Source organism: Arachis hypogaea, chromosome 12 (assembly GCF_003086295.3).
Source record: "Arachis hypogaea cultivar Tifrunner chromosome 12, arahy.Tifrunner.gnm2.J5K5, whole genome shotgun sequence".
Lineage (NCBI taxonomy): Eukaryota > Viridiplantae > Streptophyta > Magnoliopsida > Fabales > Fabaceae > Arachis > Arachis hypogaea.
Genome location: NC_092047.1, coordinates 19,735,092 through 19,752,768, shown reverse-complemented (window position 1 = coordinate 19,752,768; position 17,677 = coordinate 19,735,092). Strand labels below are relative to the sequence as shown.

At 35.9% G+C, this 17,677-nt stretch overlaps 2 protein-coding genes across 2 annotated transcripts; one reads left to right on the top strand and one right to left on the bottom strand.

The window, feature by feature from the left end:
• Positions 1 to 4,190: 4,190 nt before the first annotated feature.
• Positions 4,191 to 10,448, top strand: LOC112727073 (protein CHROMATIN REMODELING 8). The gene is made up of 7 exons (XM_025776683.2): positions 4,191 to 4,552; positions 4,972 to 5,511; positions 5,936 to 6,329; positions 6,691 to 7,561; positions 7,893 to 8,502; positions 8,810 to 9,277; positions 9,437 to 10,448. The coding sequence occupies exons 1-7, from the start codon at positions 4,463 to 4,465 to the stop codon at positions 10,115 to 10,117; spliced, it is 3,654 nt and encodes a 1,217-aa protein (XP_025632468.1). The 5' UTR covers positions 4,191 to 4,462; the 3' UTR covers positions 10,118 to 10,448.
• Positions 10,449 to 12,804: 2,356 nt separating this feature from the next.
• On the bottom strand, positions 12,805 to 16,427 carry LOC112727074 (uncharacterized protein At1g03900). The gene is made up of 3 exons (XM_025776684.2): positions 15,347 to 16,427; positions 13,765 to 14,058; positions 12,805 to 13,276 (listed from the first exon to the last, which is right to left on the bottom strand). Exons 1-3 carry the CDS (start codon positions 15,833 to 15,835, stop codon positions 13,214 to 13,216), a joined length of 846 nt encoding a protein of 281 aa, XP_025632469.1. The 5' UTR covers positions 15,836 to 16,427; the 3' UTR covers positions 12,805 to 13,213.
• Positions 16,428 to 17,677: the final 1,250 nt, after the last annotated feature.

Below are 17,677 nucleotides of genomic sequence, written 5' to 3'. Positions count from 1 at the left end.
TAAGTCGGTCTTGAAACTCGGCGCGCGGGATCTAACTCGACTAATGAGGGAAGCTCGAGTGAGTTGTGGACGGTATTTATTTGTGCACCTATAGCTCGGTTAGATATAGGCATTTTGAGACTGATGTCATAACAATGCTGAACTTCACGGTGGTCACTGTGAATTGTTGCAACAAAATTGTCCTGCACATGAAACTTAACATAAAGATGAATTGTAGAGACAGTTGCACCAAACTTATTCAAAAAAGGTCGGCCAAGTATTAAGTTATAAGGACTGAAATAATTAACCACAAGGTATTAAACATCTAGAGTTTTGGTTAGAGGACTCTCACCAAGTGTGATTTGTAACCATACTGATCCCGACACAAGTACTCATTCACATGAAAATCCCGCTAGGTCTCCAAAGGATGGCTGCAGTATGTTATCACTCAACTTCATTTTCTAAAATGTGGAGTAAAATAGAACACTGGCGCTGCTTTCTGGGTCCAACAAGACTTTTCGTGGCGTTCCATGATCTTAGCAGTTTGGTGCTATTAATTTGTTCTAACTTGTAGGCTCCCTTCCTGAATAAGGACTTGACTCGGTAGAGTCCCTTCTAGTTGGGAGTTAGTTTCCCTTTTCTCAGGGTGGGGAGGCTGATGTCGTTGCATTGTAAGACCAAATTTTCTTGCTTAAAATCTTGTTTTACGACGTCTTGGTTGTACCTCAGGCTTACCCTTTGTTTTAGGGCAAGTTCTCATAGGTAGGCTATGCTCCTAACCTCATCTACGAAATTCCATTTTGTTGTTTCGTCATGTCCTCCGAGGGCTGGGTTCTCCGATCTCAACAAGAGTAACGGCTTCTAGGCTGTATGTTAGCCTGAAGGGGATCACCATGGTAGAGCTCTGGGCTGACATTCAGTATGACCAGAGTACGGAACCGAGCTCATCAGCCCAAAGTCTTTTGGCTTCGACTAGCCTTTTCTTGAGCCTTTTCAGGATGACCTTGTTGGCCTCCTCTACTTGGCCATTGGTTTGCGGGTGCTCCACTGAGTTGAACTTCAGTGAGATGTCGAGTCCTTTCAAGAATTTCCTGAAGCGCTTATCAGCAAACTTGGTCCCATTATCAGAGATCACAATCTTTAGGATCCTGAATTGGGTTATGATTTATCTCCAGAAGAATTTTTGACATTGAGTGGTCGTGATTATGGCCAGTGCTTCAGCCTCGATCCACTTGGTACTGTAGTAATCAATAGCCATGATAAGGAATTTGAGTTACCCAGGAGCGGTGGGAAAAAGGGCCTACGACGTTGATTTTCAAGATTTTGAAAGGGCATTCTGTCGTTATCGTGTTGACTTAGTATGGGGCCGCTTGGTGGAGGTCCACGTGCATTTGGCATTGTCTGCAACTTTTGACTAGCTGAAGGGCATATCTGATGATGGTAGGCTAGAAGTATCTAGCTCGAATAACTTTCTGGGCTAGGATTTTGCCTCCGATGTGGTGGCCGCAACATCCTTCATGGATTTCATGATGTATGTAGTCTGTCTCGCCGGGTTCTTTGCACTTGAGGAGGGGTTGGGACAATCCTCTTTTATAGAACTGTCCCGCTATTGTGGTGTATTTTGTAATACCCTAAACTTTAGTACCTCATGATCATACCAAAAGCTCAGGCGTTACTTACCTTTAAACCTTTTTATTCTATACTATCTTTATTTAATATTGAACCTTTGAGAATACAAACCGAAACTTTAATTAAGAAAACGAAATAGTTTTTTACTTTTAATCACTCACAAAGATAGATATATATATATATATATATATATATATATATATTCACATAGTATTGTATACATAGACTTATTTTAAGATTCTCAAATACAAGTCCTATCCCCTCTAAAAACTAAAAACAATAAACGATGAGGGGAAAATAAAATCTAACAACTCAACTTGTAAACATAATCTTCTATACTCCTATAACTCCACACTAAACCTTCATACTTGTAGCTGAAAAAGGGGTGAAAATAGAGGATAAGAACTGGGGAGTTCTTAGTAAGGTCGGGGTTAGAAGTTAAGTTCGTTTCATTATGTTCTTAGTCAATAAAATATAAGCCAACTTAGCAATTACAGAACATAGAATCCAATCACAAGCACATACAATCATAGAAAACACAATCACAAACAAATATGCGCAAACAAGTATGATGCATGTCTAATCCTATACAGGCCATGAGCTCATGTGTTGGTTAGTTGCCCGATTTCCGACACTGGTCCTGAGATAAGCGTTTCGTACCGCCATCCTTATCTCAGCCAACGTCCCCTCCATGAGCGTTACGCATCGCCGTCCTCATGGGGGAACCTTCCTTTCGGTCTCCAGTGAGCGTTACGCAACACCGTCCTCACCGAGCCATCCCTATAGTATCAAGTGAGCGTTACACAATGCCGTCCTCACTGAGCTATCCCTATAGTATCAAGCGAGCGTTACGCATCACCGTCCCCACTAGATACTTGGCACTAAGGCCCAAACAACACTCAATTTCTTTTTATTCTTTGCTCTCTACTTTACTATTGCAGAGATACCTTTAATTAATACCTTCTTTTTCATCTTTTCTACTGTAGCAAGCGTTCATTAGATTTTTTTAATCTTTGTTCTCTGCTCTCCTATGGTAGAGATTCCTTTAATTAATACATTCATTTCTATGTGGTAGAGGTTCTATAGTTTCTTTTATTATTTTAATTCTTTTATTCTCTATTATTCATTGAATTGTATTTCGATTTAACTCAGTAACCTTTGTTTGAGTTTGGCTTCTAGTGCCATAACCTCTGTAAGAAACCTCTGTCTTACAGGTGCGACTCTCTTGAGCCGATGTATGCAGACATAACCTCTGTAAGCAACCTCAGTCTTACAGGTAGGGGTGCACATGGGGCCGGGTGAAGCCGGGTTCGCCGTGACCCGAACCCGACTCTAAATAATGACCGGGTCTATTTATGAGACCCTTACCCGACCCTAGACCCGATGAAATCGTGTTACTTTCGGGCCACACTTAAGCCGGGTCTAAACCGGGTGAAACCCGGGTCTTGATCAACTTTATTACGACATCACCAAAAATTAGATTCTACATCTTTTGAACCTCTAAATTTTGAAAAATAATTATTCCATAACATTGCAACATTCACATAATAATAATTTAGAATCTAATAATAATAATTTAAGTTTCATAATAATAATTATATCAATTACACATTAAACATTCAAAGTTCAAAAGACAATTAAAACAAAGTTAACAACTAACACAAGATTAACATAATAATAATAATTTATAGTATCATACCAACCAATAACAACAAAATATTAAGTAGCAAACAACTACACGGGTCCAACGGGCCGGGCCGGGTGACCCGAAGCTTGACCCGAACCCGATTTAATAAATAACCGGGGCCATCTATTGAAACCTCGGGTCTGACCGGGCCATAACGAAGCCGGGCCAAATTAGCCCCGAAGTCATCGGGTCCGGTCCGGGTCTTCGGGCCGGACCGGGTCTTGTGCACCCCTACTTACAGGTGAGGCTCTCTCTAGCCAATGTATGTATTGATAACCTCTGTAAGCAATTTCTGTCTTACAGGTGCGACCATCCCCTGGATTGACTGATGTATCTCTAGAAAGCAAATCTCGGTAGGCTCACCACCATATCTTTGTTTAACTCATTTTCTTTTCGTTCTTTCTTTCTTTCTTTTTTTTCTTATCATTTCACAATATAAAATGTCTTCACATTATTCCGTCGCCGTCCCTAAGTGTCTTATGAAAAGAGTATCAAATGTTCTTAACTTAGATTTGTCTTTTTAAAACTTTTAGGATAGTTTTCTGTTTACCTTTTTAGTATATCATAAATAAAATAATATATTTTAAATAAAATACTAATATATAATATATTTCAAAAATACATTGATAATAATCTTAATAAATTAATAACAATAATAATAATTTTTTTTATTACCCAAAATTTATTAACTTAAGCTTTGTTCTTAATCCTTTATAAATTATTCTATATCTTTGAGTTTCCTAAAATATTTATATTCTCACCCCAACATATTTTATAATTTATTAAAATATTTTTACATATAATATAATTACCAAAATGACCTTGCTTCTTTTATAAAATATCTATTTTATCCCTAAACTTCTTATTTATTACCCAAAATACCCCAAAAACATATATAATTACGAAACTAACAAAATGCGGGAACCACAAACATAAACCCAGACGACGCTGCTGCTTGCTGGGGGAAAAAAACCGGGAAAACCTTCTTCCATTTCACTTACCCGGTTCCGCAAAATCGCAACCGGTTCTGGTGAAAAGCGGAACAAAAAATTGAATTCGAATTCGAACATTCAAACCTAAAATCGAATGCAGTAATTTCTTTTTCCGTTACTGAAAATGATGAACGTAATCTATTACGGAAGCTAGGTTTTGGCGATTAGCAATTAGATGGAGGAAGAGCAGGATCGAATTCTGCTCAACAGTTTGGGCGTTAAGTCGGCGAATCCCGAAGACATTGAACGCCACGTCTTAGAAAAGGTGTGTGCGTATTAATCTGGTTTTAATTTTAATTTAATTTAATTATCTTTTGAAATTGTATGATCATGTTTTCCGGTTTTGAAATTGGTGTTGAATGCTGTTGAACTCTGCTGAAATTTCTAAGCATTGATGTGATATCATTGTAATATTTGTTTGTGATGCTGTGCACAAATGATTTTAATACTTTCAAAACCATGAAATTTGAATGTGCTGAATTGTGTGTGTTTACTTGTAGTTTTACTTGAGCTTGACGATGAATACTAAAATGTCTAACCATATATTGAAATTTGTAAGCATATCTTTGATATTGGATATCAGTATGTGTTAGACGTGTTCACTAGTATTCCTGTGTAGAATTTTTTATTTTCTATTTTAATTTTGAGACATAAAAGTTGAAGTTGGAGAGTGTGAAATTGTAGGCGACTGCTGTTCCCGAAGCTGAAGGGAGTGTGAAGGAAGAAGATTCTAGTGTATCTGGAAATGTTGATCCATCATCTGCTACTAAAGCAGAGCTTAATCAGAAACTGAGGGCAGTGAGATTTGAAATAGATGCAGTAGCGTCTACCATTCAGCAATTGAGAAGTGATGAGAATGATGGAGAATGTGGTGGTGTTGGCGAGGACAGCCAGGAGAAAGGAGTTGCTGAAGGTGGTTCCTCCAATGATTCAAACCTTCAGTGTGTTCTTGCTGCTGATAGGCTACAGAGCCTGAAGAAAACAAAGGCTCAACTAGAGGAAAAGCTTTCGGAGTTCTGTAAGGATGATGTTTCCAAAAATAGTGACCAGGAAAAATTGATATTTGATTTAGTTAAGCAAGATAGAAGACCAAAGAAGAAATTAAAAAAAGAAGATAAAAGGCCACAGAAAAGCTTGGGGAAGCGGCAAAGGATAGTCTCCTTTAATGATGATGCTGATTTTGATGCTGTTTTGGATGCAGCCTCTGCAGGTTTTGTTGAAACAGTGAGTTGCTTTTTGATAATAACAGTTTCAATATTTCTTATTATGATATTAGTCATATGATAAAGTATTGTTTTGGTCCTAACTTTTGGGTTGAAAATCAAAATGGTCCTTAAGCTTTTTTTGTTGTTCAAAATTATCCCAAAAGTTTACACAATAGTTCGTAAATATTTCATTTCTAATGATGCTATCATCTTTCTCTCATAATTTCATACCTTTTCTTCATCTTCTTTCTTCTCTCTTTCTCTAACCCTAAACACCACCACCTCCACCATCATCAACAAAACCAGCTTTTCTACCCCTAAACCTGCTTTATTCATATCTTAAGTAAATGCATTTGATGTTCTGAAATGCTAAACAAATTTGCTGAGGTATAGTTGGTTGAGATAGATATAGAATATCTGATTTTCTACTGCTGATACCATAGGAGAGGGATGAGTTGGTGAGAAAAGGGGTTCTAACCCCTTTTCATAAGTTGAAGGGCTTTGAGCGCCGATTTCAACAATCTGCAGCATCAAGTAGCCATAATGTATCTGAGCAAGAAAATACTGGTGATCTTGCTTCTGAAAGTGTTGAAAGGGCTGCTAGATCAATATCCGAGGCAGCAAGAGCTCGCCCAACCACCAAGCTGCTTGAATATGATGCCGTTCCAAAGCTTGATGCCCCCACCTTTCCATTTCAAAGGCTCAGGAAACCACTTAAATTACGAGACAAAGAGGAAGAGGAGAATAAAGATTCCAAGAGGAAAAGGAGGCGGCCTTTGCCTGGCAGGAAATGGACAAGGCGTGTTTCTTGTGAGGATATGCAACATGGAGATAGTGGTAAGTTCAAGTTTTAATGTTCTCAATGCAAAAGTTGGTCTAGTTATTATAAATCTTGATGACAAGAAAAATTGATCAATGAATTATTGTTAGGTGAGATTGTATTTGGATATGGTATATACATGATCGTCATTGACTTATATTTCCAATTTCCCTAGATTCTTACTTCATTTATTTAATAATAAAATGGTTACTTCTAAAGACTGGAAAATGCATGTCGGCCCTTTATTGGTGTGGAAGAAAGTCAGCCTGGGATGTACCATAAGCCTTGTTTTCACTAGTTGATATGTTCATATTTGATATGTCGGCTCAGGGATTTATATGTTCATATTTGATATTTAATCTTTTGAACATTGTGCAGAAAATGCAAATGGTTACTTGGATACTTCTAGTTGTGAAAATTTGGAAGCTCAAGATGTTGAACTTGCCGATCATGAATCTTCTTATATAACATTAGAAGGTGGACTAAAAATCCCTGATAACATCTTTGATGCACTGTTTGACTATCAGAAGGTTGGTGTTCAATGGCTGTGGGAATTGCATTGCCAAAGAGCTGGTGGAATTATTGGTGATGAGATGGGCCTCGGTAAAACTGTCCAGGTCTTATCTTTTCTTGGTGCATTGCATTTTAGTGGCATGTACAAGCCCAGCATTATTATCTGTCCTGTTACACTTTTGAGACAGTGGAAAAGGGAAGCTAAAAAGTGGTACCCGAAATTTCATGTAGAGCTTTTACATGATTCTGTTCAGGATTCTTCTCCTAGAAAGAAGCAAGCAAATTCTGATGAATCGGACTATGAGAGTGATATTTCAAACGACAGCGATGATGAAAGAAGTGTACCATCTAGAAACACAAGAAAGTGGAAATCCCTGATAAATCGTGTTTTGAGATCAGAATCTGGTTTACTTATCACCACTTACGAGCAAATCAGAATATTGGGGGACCAGTTGCTTGACATTGAATGGGGTTATGCTGTTCTTGATGAAGGACATAGAATAAGAAATCCTAATGCTGAAGTCACCCTTGTTTGTAAACAGCTACAAACTGTGCACCGCATTATAATGACTGGTGCACCTATTCAGAACAAGCTGTCAGAACTCTGGTCATTGTTTGATTTTGTTTTTCCTGGAAGATTGGGTGTGTTGCCTGTATTTGAAGCAGAATTTGCAGTTCCTATTGCCGTTGGTGGTTATGCAAATGCTTCACCATTACAAGTATCCACAGCATACAGGTCGCTCAATATTCCTTTTCCTATTGTGTTAATGGGGAAATTTATTTGGTAACCCATTTTTCTCTCCTGTTATTAAACTGGAATTGCTTTTCCAGGAATTTGAAAATGTTATTTCCCCAAAATAATTGTTGGTTAACTATCTATTTTTTATTAGTTATATGTCAACAACAGATTCACTAATATTGGCCATATCATGTACTGGAACATGAAGCAGTGAACTTTTGAACTAGATTAACGGCCTTTTCATCTACAGTACCGATGTTTACTTAGTGAGCTATGTAGTATGTTAGCTTCCAGGACAGGAGTTTGAATTTAATTGTTTCATTGACAGGTGTGCTGTGGTGCTGCGTGATTTAATCATGCCTTATCTTCTTCGACGCATGAAGGCTGATGTGAATGCGCAGCTTCCAAATAAAACTGAGCATGTCCTATTCTGCAGCCTCACATCAGAGCAAATATCTGCGTATAGAGCATTTTTGGCAAGTTCGGAAGTGGAGCAAATATTGGATGGACACAAGAATTCTCTTTCTGGAATTGATGTGATGCGCAAGATATGCAATCACCCTGACCTACTTGAAAGAGATCATGCCTCAGGTAATCCAGATTATGGAAATCCAGAACGTAGTGGGAAAATGAAGATTGTAGCTCAAGTGCTCAATGCTTGGAAGGAGCAAGGTCACCGTGTTCTTCTTTTTACTCAAACCCAACAAATGCTCGACATTCTTGAGAATTTTTTATCTACTTCTGGTCATATGTATCGGAGAATGGATGGTCTCACTCCCGTAAAACAGAGAATGGCTTTAATAGACGAATTTAATGCCTCAAATGATATATTTATTTTTATTCTAACAACCAGAGTTGGGGGTTTGGGGACAAATCTTACTGGTGCAAACAGGGTGATAATCTTTGACCCTGATTGGAATCCTTCAAATGATATGCAGGTAACTTCGTATGCACATCCTTTTTGGTTTTGGAATTGTTGAAAAATTACTGATAAGCTTTGCTTAACCACATTCAGTTAGCAAGTTTATTATAAAACATCCGACAAAGATACCTAAGCATGTTTGGGGCAGAGTGGGTGAGGGAAAACATCCAGACAATTTTTTTCTTTTGCTATTTTAGATTTATATTTTATAATATATTCTTGGTTGTGAAATTGTTTTAGTTTCATTGTCATGAGATATAATGCTCTGGTTTCAAAATTAAATCATTTGATGTTATTTAATAGATAACTGTTTCTTTTAAAAGGCCAGAGAGCGTGCTTGGCGTATTGGTCAGAAACGGGATGTAACAGTGTATAGGTTGATCACACGAGGAACTATAGAGGAGAAAGTTTATCACCGTCAGATTTACAAACATTTTCTTACCAATAAAATACTCAAGAACCCACAGCAGAAAAGGTTCTTTAAAGCCCGGGATATGAAAGATCTTTTCACATTGAATGTGGATGGAGAAACTGGGTCTACTGAAACATCAAATATTTTCGGCCAAATATCTGAAGAAGTAAATATGGTTGGGACACACACAAACAACCAGGAGAATAATAAATTTAGCAAGACTACTGAACCGGTTTCTGAAGATGTTGCAGCTGATAATGATGACCAATCACAGAGCGGATCTCCGAATGGAAAGGGCAAAGGGAAAGCGGAACATGGTGACGGGGTTGATGAGGAAACAAATATATTGAAGAGTCTTTTTGGTGCCAATGGGATACATGTAAGTTTTTTTCATTGTGTACAACCAATTTATCATGCATATAAGTGTATTTGATTACATTATTGGAAAACTACATTCTGCTGAATGAGTAAATATTTACTATTTAATAATTAAAGATAACTATGAAACAAACAACTAATCATATATATTGACTTGCAGAGTGCCTTGAACCATGATATGATCATGAATGCCAATGATGAGGAGAAACTGAGGCTTCAGGAGGAAGCATCCAAGGTTGCACAAAGAGCTGCAGAAGCTTTACGTCAATCACGAATGCTCCGAAGCCACGACAGCGTCTCTGTTCCTACATGGACAGGAAGGTCTGGAGCTGCTGGTGCACCAGCATCTGTTAAGCGGAAATTTGGTTCAACTGTGAATACCCAGTTGATAAATAATAACAAAGCATCTGATGGATCACCCAGCAATGGAACTAAAAAATTGAATGGATTTGCTGCTGGAGCGACGTCCGGGAAGGCATTATCTTCTGCTGAACTTTTGGCAAGAATTCGAGTTAACCAAGATAATGCTGTTGGTGCTGGCCTCGAACATCAATTTGGTACAAGCTCAAGTTCAATTAATCAAGCAAGATCTACAGATGTCAGATCTTCTAGAGCTTCTGAAAATATATCTGGCTCGCAACCTGAAGTATTAATTCGTCAGATATGTACATTTCTACAACAGCATGGCGGCAGTTCCAGTTCAGCCAGCATAGTTCAGTATTTCAAGGACAGAATACCCTCCAAAGATCTTGCTTTATTCAAGAATCTGTTAAAGGAAATAGCTACTCTGCATAAAGGGCCTAGTGGATCGAATTGGGTTCTGAAGCCAGACTACCAATAATTAGCTACTATGCCAATACTTGAATGCCAAAAGTGTACAAAACTGGTCATTTTGGTAGAAAGCATTCAATGTGGTCTTGCTACGGCTTACTTTAGTACCTCATTGTCAAGTTTTTTTGGGATGGTGAATGGTGAATAGCTGTTTCTCCCTTTGGCTGGTTCTCAGCCTAATTTTGTAAACTAATCAGGGACAAAATAGGTAATCTTTTTTTCTTTTTGGTGCTAAGAAGAAGGCATCCTTTTATTGTAGAGAAAGTGATTTTGTAAAGCCCCTTGCTTACTCTTCAACAAAAAATATGTGATTAGACTAATGCTCTTTGTTGCCAACAAAAGAATTCTCTGATTACTGTTATTTTCTTTTCGGTCTTTTTTTTCTCTACAGAATTTCATTGATTAAAGGTTCAGTCTGTACATATCAATTTATCAGCTAAATCTAAGTAGGCAAGTCTTGAAGGGAAAAACTTGTGTGTCATGTGACTAAAACTTTTGAGTAAAATTTCAACTCGCCTCCTAACAATTTTACAAATTTTCATTATGTTCTTCATCAATTGAAAAATGACTGCGGTTTTTCACGATAACTCTGTTAAATATTATGTCCTCTCTATTAATGTTTTTGTCTAGAGCTAATGTATCTTGCTTACGTGTACTATTAACTCAACACGTGTCAAGCAACTATTTAAGTCCAATTTGGGTAAACAACTTAATTAAGTTTCTTTTGAAAAAAGAGCTTAAACAATAACAAACAACAACAACAAAGTCTTGTTTAACTAGGTGGGGTCGGCTACATGAATCAAATGATACCATTGACCTCTATCATGTATCATGTCTACAAAGAGACTGTTTCTATGTAAATCTGGTTTGACTACCTCATGGATTGTCTTTCTAGTTCTTCCTCTGCCTTTCACCCCTTGTCCATCTTTCATCTCATCCACCCTCCTGACTGGGTGATCTGCCGATCTTCTTCTCACATGTCCAAATCACCTGAGACGCAATTCTACCATCTTTTCTACAATAGGTGCTACTTCAACTCTCTCTCTTATATTTTCGTTCCTTATTCTCCTACCCTCATCCTGCCCCATTAATATTCCTACTTACAGTTGAGAATGTCATACTAATACTTTAATATTTTATACTTTTATGTTAGTATTGCGTTAACAACTGTTGAATTAGGAATGAAGGAGATTCACGATTTATAAATTCATGAACCAATTTGGTTATTCTTAAAAGTTAGAGACTATTTGATGAATACTAAAAATTTCAAGGACTAAACTAGACATACCTCGTACCTCAAATTTTTATATTTTCACCCTGATTGAGTATTACTAGTTTCAAAGTTGAGTCTCAGATTGTTTTATGTTAAATTATAATTGCTTATGATGCAAAATGTGATACTATTTTATTTTAATTTTATTTTATTTTTAAAATTTTAAAGGTTATACTTTGACTAATTTTTATTTAAATTAAATAAATATAATATTTATCAAAATGTGTAATATATAAATAATTTACCATTTTAAATATACGTACATATCTCGATTACTGTGGCAAAAAAAATCTTTAAAAACACAATCGGATACTGCATACCTGAAATATGGTAGAAATAAAAAAAAAATATATTTCAAAAACACCCGAGATATGACACACCTGGAAGTAGTGCATAAACCGAGTATTAAGTATCCAAGATTTAGACATAAAAAATTTACCCGAAATACATGTATTATTGTAACAACTTAACTATAATATTATGTACTTGTATTATTGTATTCATATGATTAATTAAATATTCGATTTAAAAAAAATCAACAATTTAAATTTTTAAATTAAAATTAATAATTTTATTCTAATTTTACCCCATGGTTGATTGTACTCGTATTATTGATATAGTTAAATTAGTTATCTAATTTAGGGTGATAAAATATTGATTTAATTATCAACCAAACACAATCAATTCATATTAGAGAATTATCAAGAAAAAGGAAGCAAAGAATAATCAAAAGAGAAAATTCTTTTTAACATTAAACTTAGGAAGACTATAAGCGTACTTTTAAGTTTTGCAAATGGTAAGGGGTTCACTTGTAGATAAAAAGAAAATGAAGAATGAATTTGTTTAGCATTTAGACTATTTTGTCCCTCAAATAGTAATATATTATGATTAGAAATGTTGAATGTGATAAAATATAATGAAAGGATGAAGTTGTCCAACACTAAATTGTGATGGACGTCTATTTAAAACACGTACAGACCTACTCTAATAAAGAGTTCAAAAACATCTTTTCATAAAAATATTTGTTTAGTTACACTTAAAAGCGTAACTTCTAGAGAAAAAAATAATTTAAAGAGAATAGTAACAATTTTAAATAAAGATAAAACTTTGATAACATGCAAAAATAAAACCCAATAAACTATCATTTAATTGTCTAAATGAAATATTCATATGAAGACAATTATAGAATCTCCATTAAATTATCCACCTTACTCTAAAATTGAAAGCTTATAGTTTTTGGTCAGTTGGGGGCGAATCACGGAGACTCGCGGCCCATATTTGGGCTGAACTTAAGATGGAGCAAACAAGGTCATATCTGCATCTCCAGATTTGGATGAGTCTCATTGGCACGACATCAATACTCTCTGTTGATGTCGTTATAGGTTTGAGATCGTTGGAAGGGAGAAAACAAAAAGAGTAAAGAGTTCCTTTAAATTTGGAGAGCATACACTCGCATATATATAAACATATGTTAACAAATTGATGAAGAGTTGATAATATACGGCATAAAAAATGATATAAGCCAGAAGAAGGAACACTCCCCTGAACACAATCAAAGGTACAACATGGTCAAAAGAAAAGAGTGAGGGGTGGGACTGTAAATTCTTTTATATAGACATCGAAACCTGTTAAAATACAAGCAAAGGATGAACATAAATATATCCAGAGTTTTCATTCTTCGAGGACATTGAATTACTTGGTATTGATGTGATTACTTTTTCAACAGGACACGCTTTTTCTTCAGTTTCTTCCAGATTCTTTTTCTCAAAATAAAGAACCAAAAAAATCTGAGAACAGTGAAAGCCTTGGTTAAAATGCTCATATATATAATCATCAGAATGCTGCCCATCCTGAAGCTGTGGTTGATCCTGAAGTGGTGGTTGAGGGAAGGTTTTTCTGTGATTCAAAATGAGGCACAAATGGTTTATTTTTAGACCACATCAGGGACTAACATTTGCCGCAACATCAAACTGAGATGACCAAGAAATTTGCTTGTTTTATGGTTGATAATAAAAAGGATATAAAATTTCAAGTAAAAAAGTCATGATTCACCAAAGTTGTTATAAACACAGAACTAAAGAACTGCAGTTAGTGTTCTTGTTGTTATAACAACTTGACTGCAAAACTATTATGCCTTAAAACAAAGGAACAAGAATTTTACATGTGGGAATAGAACATCTAGAATAAAACAATGGCAAGGTGATGGAAATTAATCCTAACCTATGTATTACAACTAGCTAGATGAAAATCCTGTAATGCCCAAAATTAGAGTTCAGCTAGATAATTTAATCAATCTAAAATAAATGATGTTGCAGTCGGTCAATGTAAATTCCTTAATTGTTCATGTAAATATCATATAGATAGGAAACAGAGCATTAGCATACCTTCAGTTGAGAAAGATCTGATAGAGAGTCAGTGGAATGTCCCACACTTTCATTGGTTGATTTAGGATCAGAGCTGCGAGTGGTAGAAGCAATCCGAGCAGCAACAGGATCATTAGGAGGAGGTGGAAGAGGAGACCTGATTTTTCCTGCTCCGGTCGGAGGGGGAGCAAGACTCAAGGCTTTTGGCTTTGGCTTTGGTGTTGCAGCATGCCCTCCTGTTAGTCCCGCAGCTGAGAGCATGCCAGTTCCACTAGATGCTTTATGCTTCACATTAATTCTGATGGTTTCCCCTTCCTATAGACCAAAAAAGAAAAAAAAAAATCCATTCAATCAAATCAGCAAAGATGCAGAGATCTAAAATCCCATATATATGTAGGAGAATATGAGATTCAAACAGCACTGTTTAGACTTTAAAGAATTTACAGTAAATTCATCCAAATCTTTCAAAACTTTACAGGCCATCCATCTCAATAACACACTTGATGATAAAATCAGATTATGCTTAATTAACTCGAGCTCAACAAGCATATAAAGCAGACAAGTACACAAATATAAATATTATAACAGCTGAATTTGTCCATACATATATAAATATCAATTCATGATGACATTCTTGACAACAGCTTGAACCACTCAACCAAAACACCTAACTCCCCATATTAAGCTTCAATTGCTCAGAAACTTCAATTTAGAATTCCCAAATTACACGGCTCAACAGTTAGATCAATCCAATAATGCTAACTTCCATTCAATGAACCACAAAAATTACTGAATTATACTTCAATTATTCTTCAGTTATAATTCAAGAATAAGACTTTAGAGATCTAGAGGAAAAGAAGATCAAGAAAACCATACAAGATATTGTTTACATCCTATCGGTTTAAATATGAACATTCATGTAGAACAATATGAGATTATCTGATCAATCTGACCTATGTAGTTGACACCATGAAGTGGACAAGTTTTAGCTATTCTAGAGATCGATCAAAGCACACAACTTTTCAGTTCATTCCACATCATGGACTTCACTGAATTACGCATTGCAAAACTACATCAATTGCATCCATCAAGGCACATAAAACTTCAGTTGACTTAACCACTTCAACAAATTCACTAAACTACCATACAAAACCACAACAATTGGATCAATCAAATAACACACAAGCTTCTATTCAAATAACGCTAACTCCACCAGCCCTCAATACTTGGACCAACCAATGCACACAAACTCCGATTCACTCAACGACAACACTGAACTATGCTCCACACTCATCAAGCTGACCGATATTCTTAAACAAAGTTCAAACTCGAAAGAAATCTTAATTTCACAACCTCAACAATTAGATCAATCATAGCACACAAACTTCGAATGAACTAACACTAAATTTACCAGCTTCAAACAACTAGATCAACCACTGCAAACTCCGATAAGCATCTACCAGTCCAGTTTTTCTATAACAATTTTTTAAAAAAATAAAAATATTTTTTTTTTCTATTACTTGTTCACAAAAAATTGCAACTGAAACTCTCATTACAAACTTTCCCAAACCCTAAAATAAGCATAATTCAAGCAAACACTCACCTTGAGCCGGTGGTTAACTGCTGGATGAATATCAATTTGCGACTCATCGTCGCCGCCGGCGACTTCCTTTTCCTGTTCTCTGCTAACATACTTATCGTGATCGGAGAGCGCGACGTTGAAATCAAATGCCTCGTTTCGCTCATTGAACCCCAATCCTATGAACGCGTGCTTCCCCCTTCCGTCCTCGATCTTAAGGACGAAGTAGCGTGAGGAATCGAGGCAAGGTTCGACGGAGGTCTCGCGCTGCCCCGGGTAGATGAAGCAGGCGGCGAATAGGTCGCCGGAGTTCGGATCTTCGAGGCGGATCTCGCAGCGGTCGCGGCGGGATACGACGCGGATCCGACCTGACCAGATCTTGTCGGACTGGAGCCACTCGCCGCACTTGTAGCCGCCGGCGGAGGCGCGCGGCGGGATCTTGTAGACGGAGACCTCGCGCACCACCAATAGAGTGTGCTCGTAGGCCTCCTCTTCCTCCACCTCAAACGACATCGTTTTGGTGGGAGAGAAAGAGAGAGTAGTGAATTTGAGTTTGAGTTTGAGGTGAATTTAATGTGGATTTGGATTAGATGATGTTATTGGGGTTTGGTGAAGAGGTGTGGGGTTAAAGAAGAGAAGAGTGTATTGCGTTTCTGTTTTTTTTTTTTTTTTTTAATTTTTGTTAGCTGTGTGAGATTGAGAGGTAAACTGTTTTTGGGAGTAAGAGAGTGAGATGACGATGATGCATAAAACAACAAACAAGACTGCTTTGGAAGCTAACTATCACATTCCTTTTGCCATTTCCGATAACATCTTTTCCTTTTTCATTCTCTTGCTCTTGGCTCAACGCGCTTGTTTCTTTTTACGGTTTTTTTCACTTTTTTTGGGTGAACATTGTTAGAGTCTCCAACAAATATTCCCCACTTAAAGTAAACATCCAAACCCGAGCTCTAATAATTATCTCAAAGAATAACGTCCTGATAAAAAAAAGGGGCTCAATCAGGGACTGTCCTTTAATGTAATCAAACAATACGAATTCTCTGTTATCTCTATCAGTCGCTCCTAACAAAAATGGTTTACGAGACACGTTTAGGTGATAAGTTATGACAAAGTAAATGTTATGTTGTTATTCTTAAATTAGTGAAAAATTTATTAATTCAGCTGTACATACAAAATTTTTTTGTTAAACAAATTTAATTAAGTTGGTCTAAATTCAATAAAAACCAATCTCAAATTAAAGTACGTGTAAACATGTGCTTTCTTCGACTATTGAATAGTGCAAACGTCATTATGAAAAACAGTTCGCTCAAAATTTAAATTATGTTCAAAATTTTTCAAAAATCTCTCAAAATCTTCGCAAAAAGTCGAAAAAATTTCAAAGTTAAATTTGAAATCATCACCAAGAAACCCCGAAAGAAAACACGAAAGATTATTGAAGGTACTGTTCACTAATCATCTAGTTTTCTCACTTTTCTTGTTCTCATTTTGATCGCAAAACACTATATAGTCATAATTCTGTTTATTTAATACAATCATTTCGTGTTCTTTTCTTGAAGTATATATTACTTTTTCTCATTATACGCTTTATTTTGTGATAACTATGTTAGGTCGGTATAAAAATATTACGTAGTGTTTGTCGTATAATTTAACCTATATTTACATGTGTTTGAGGGATTTGAATTTGTTTTTGCATGTTTCTTTGAGTTGCATGTGTTTTTGAACTCACATTGTATGATGTAATAAAAAAATAATAGCGGTATATTTTGGTTTGTGTTTTGGTATATTTAGTTTGTCTTTCAGTGTATTTTATGTGAGTTGAGGTGTACTTATTGCTGTTGTCCTCTTTATGCTGTAACTAGACGATAAAATATTGTTATTGTGCTTCTAATATTATTTTGTACATATTTGAGTAATTTACAACTGTTTTTGTCCATTTATTTGAAATTTTGTTCATCAATTTGTTGTAACAAACTATAGAATTTTATTCTAGTACTTCAAGTATCATTTTATACATGTTTCATTGAGTTATATGTCTTTTTGAACTCACATTGTATGATGTAATAAGAAAATAAAAGCGGTGTATTTTGGTTTATCTTTCGATGTATTTTGTTTGTCTTTCGGTGTATTTTGATTTGTCTTTCGATATATTGAGGTGCACCTAATGCCCTTGTTACATGTTAACCTTTTTTTATTGTTTACAAAAAGAATGGCAAAAAAGAAAGCACCAAAATATGATGTAATCATATATATGTTTGAACAACTTAATTTATTTTGTATAAATATAGTTTATTTATATAATTCTCATTTATTTACAAATAAATTATTATTTGAAATGCTCCACAAAATTCATTCATG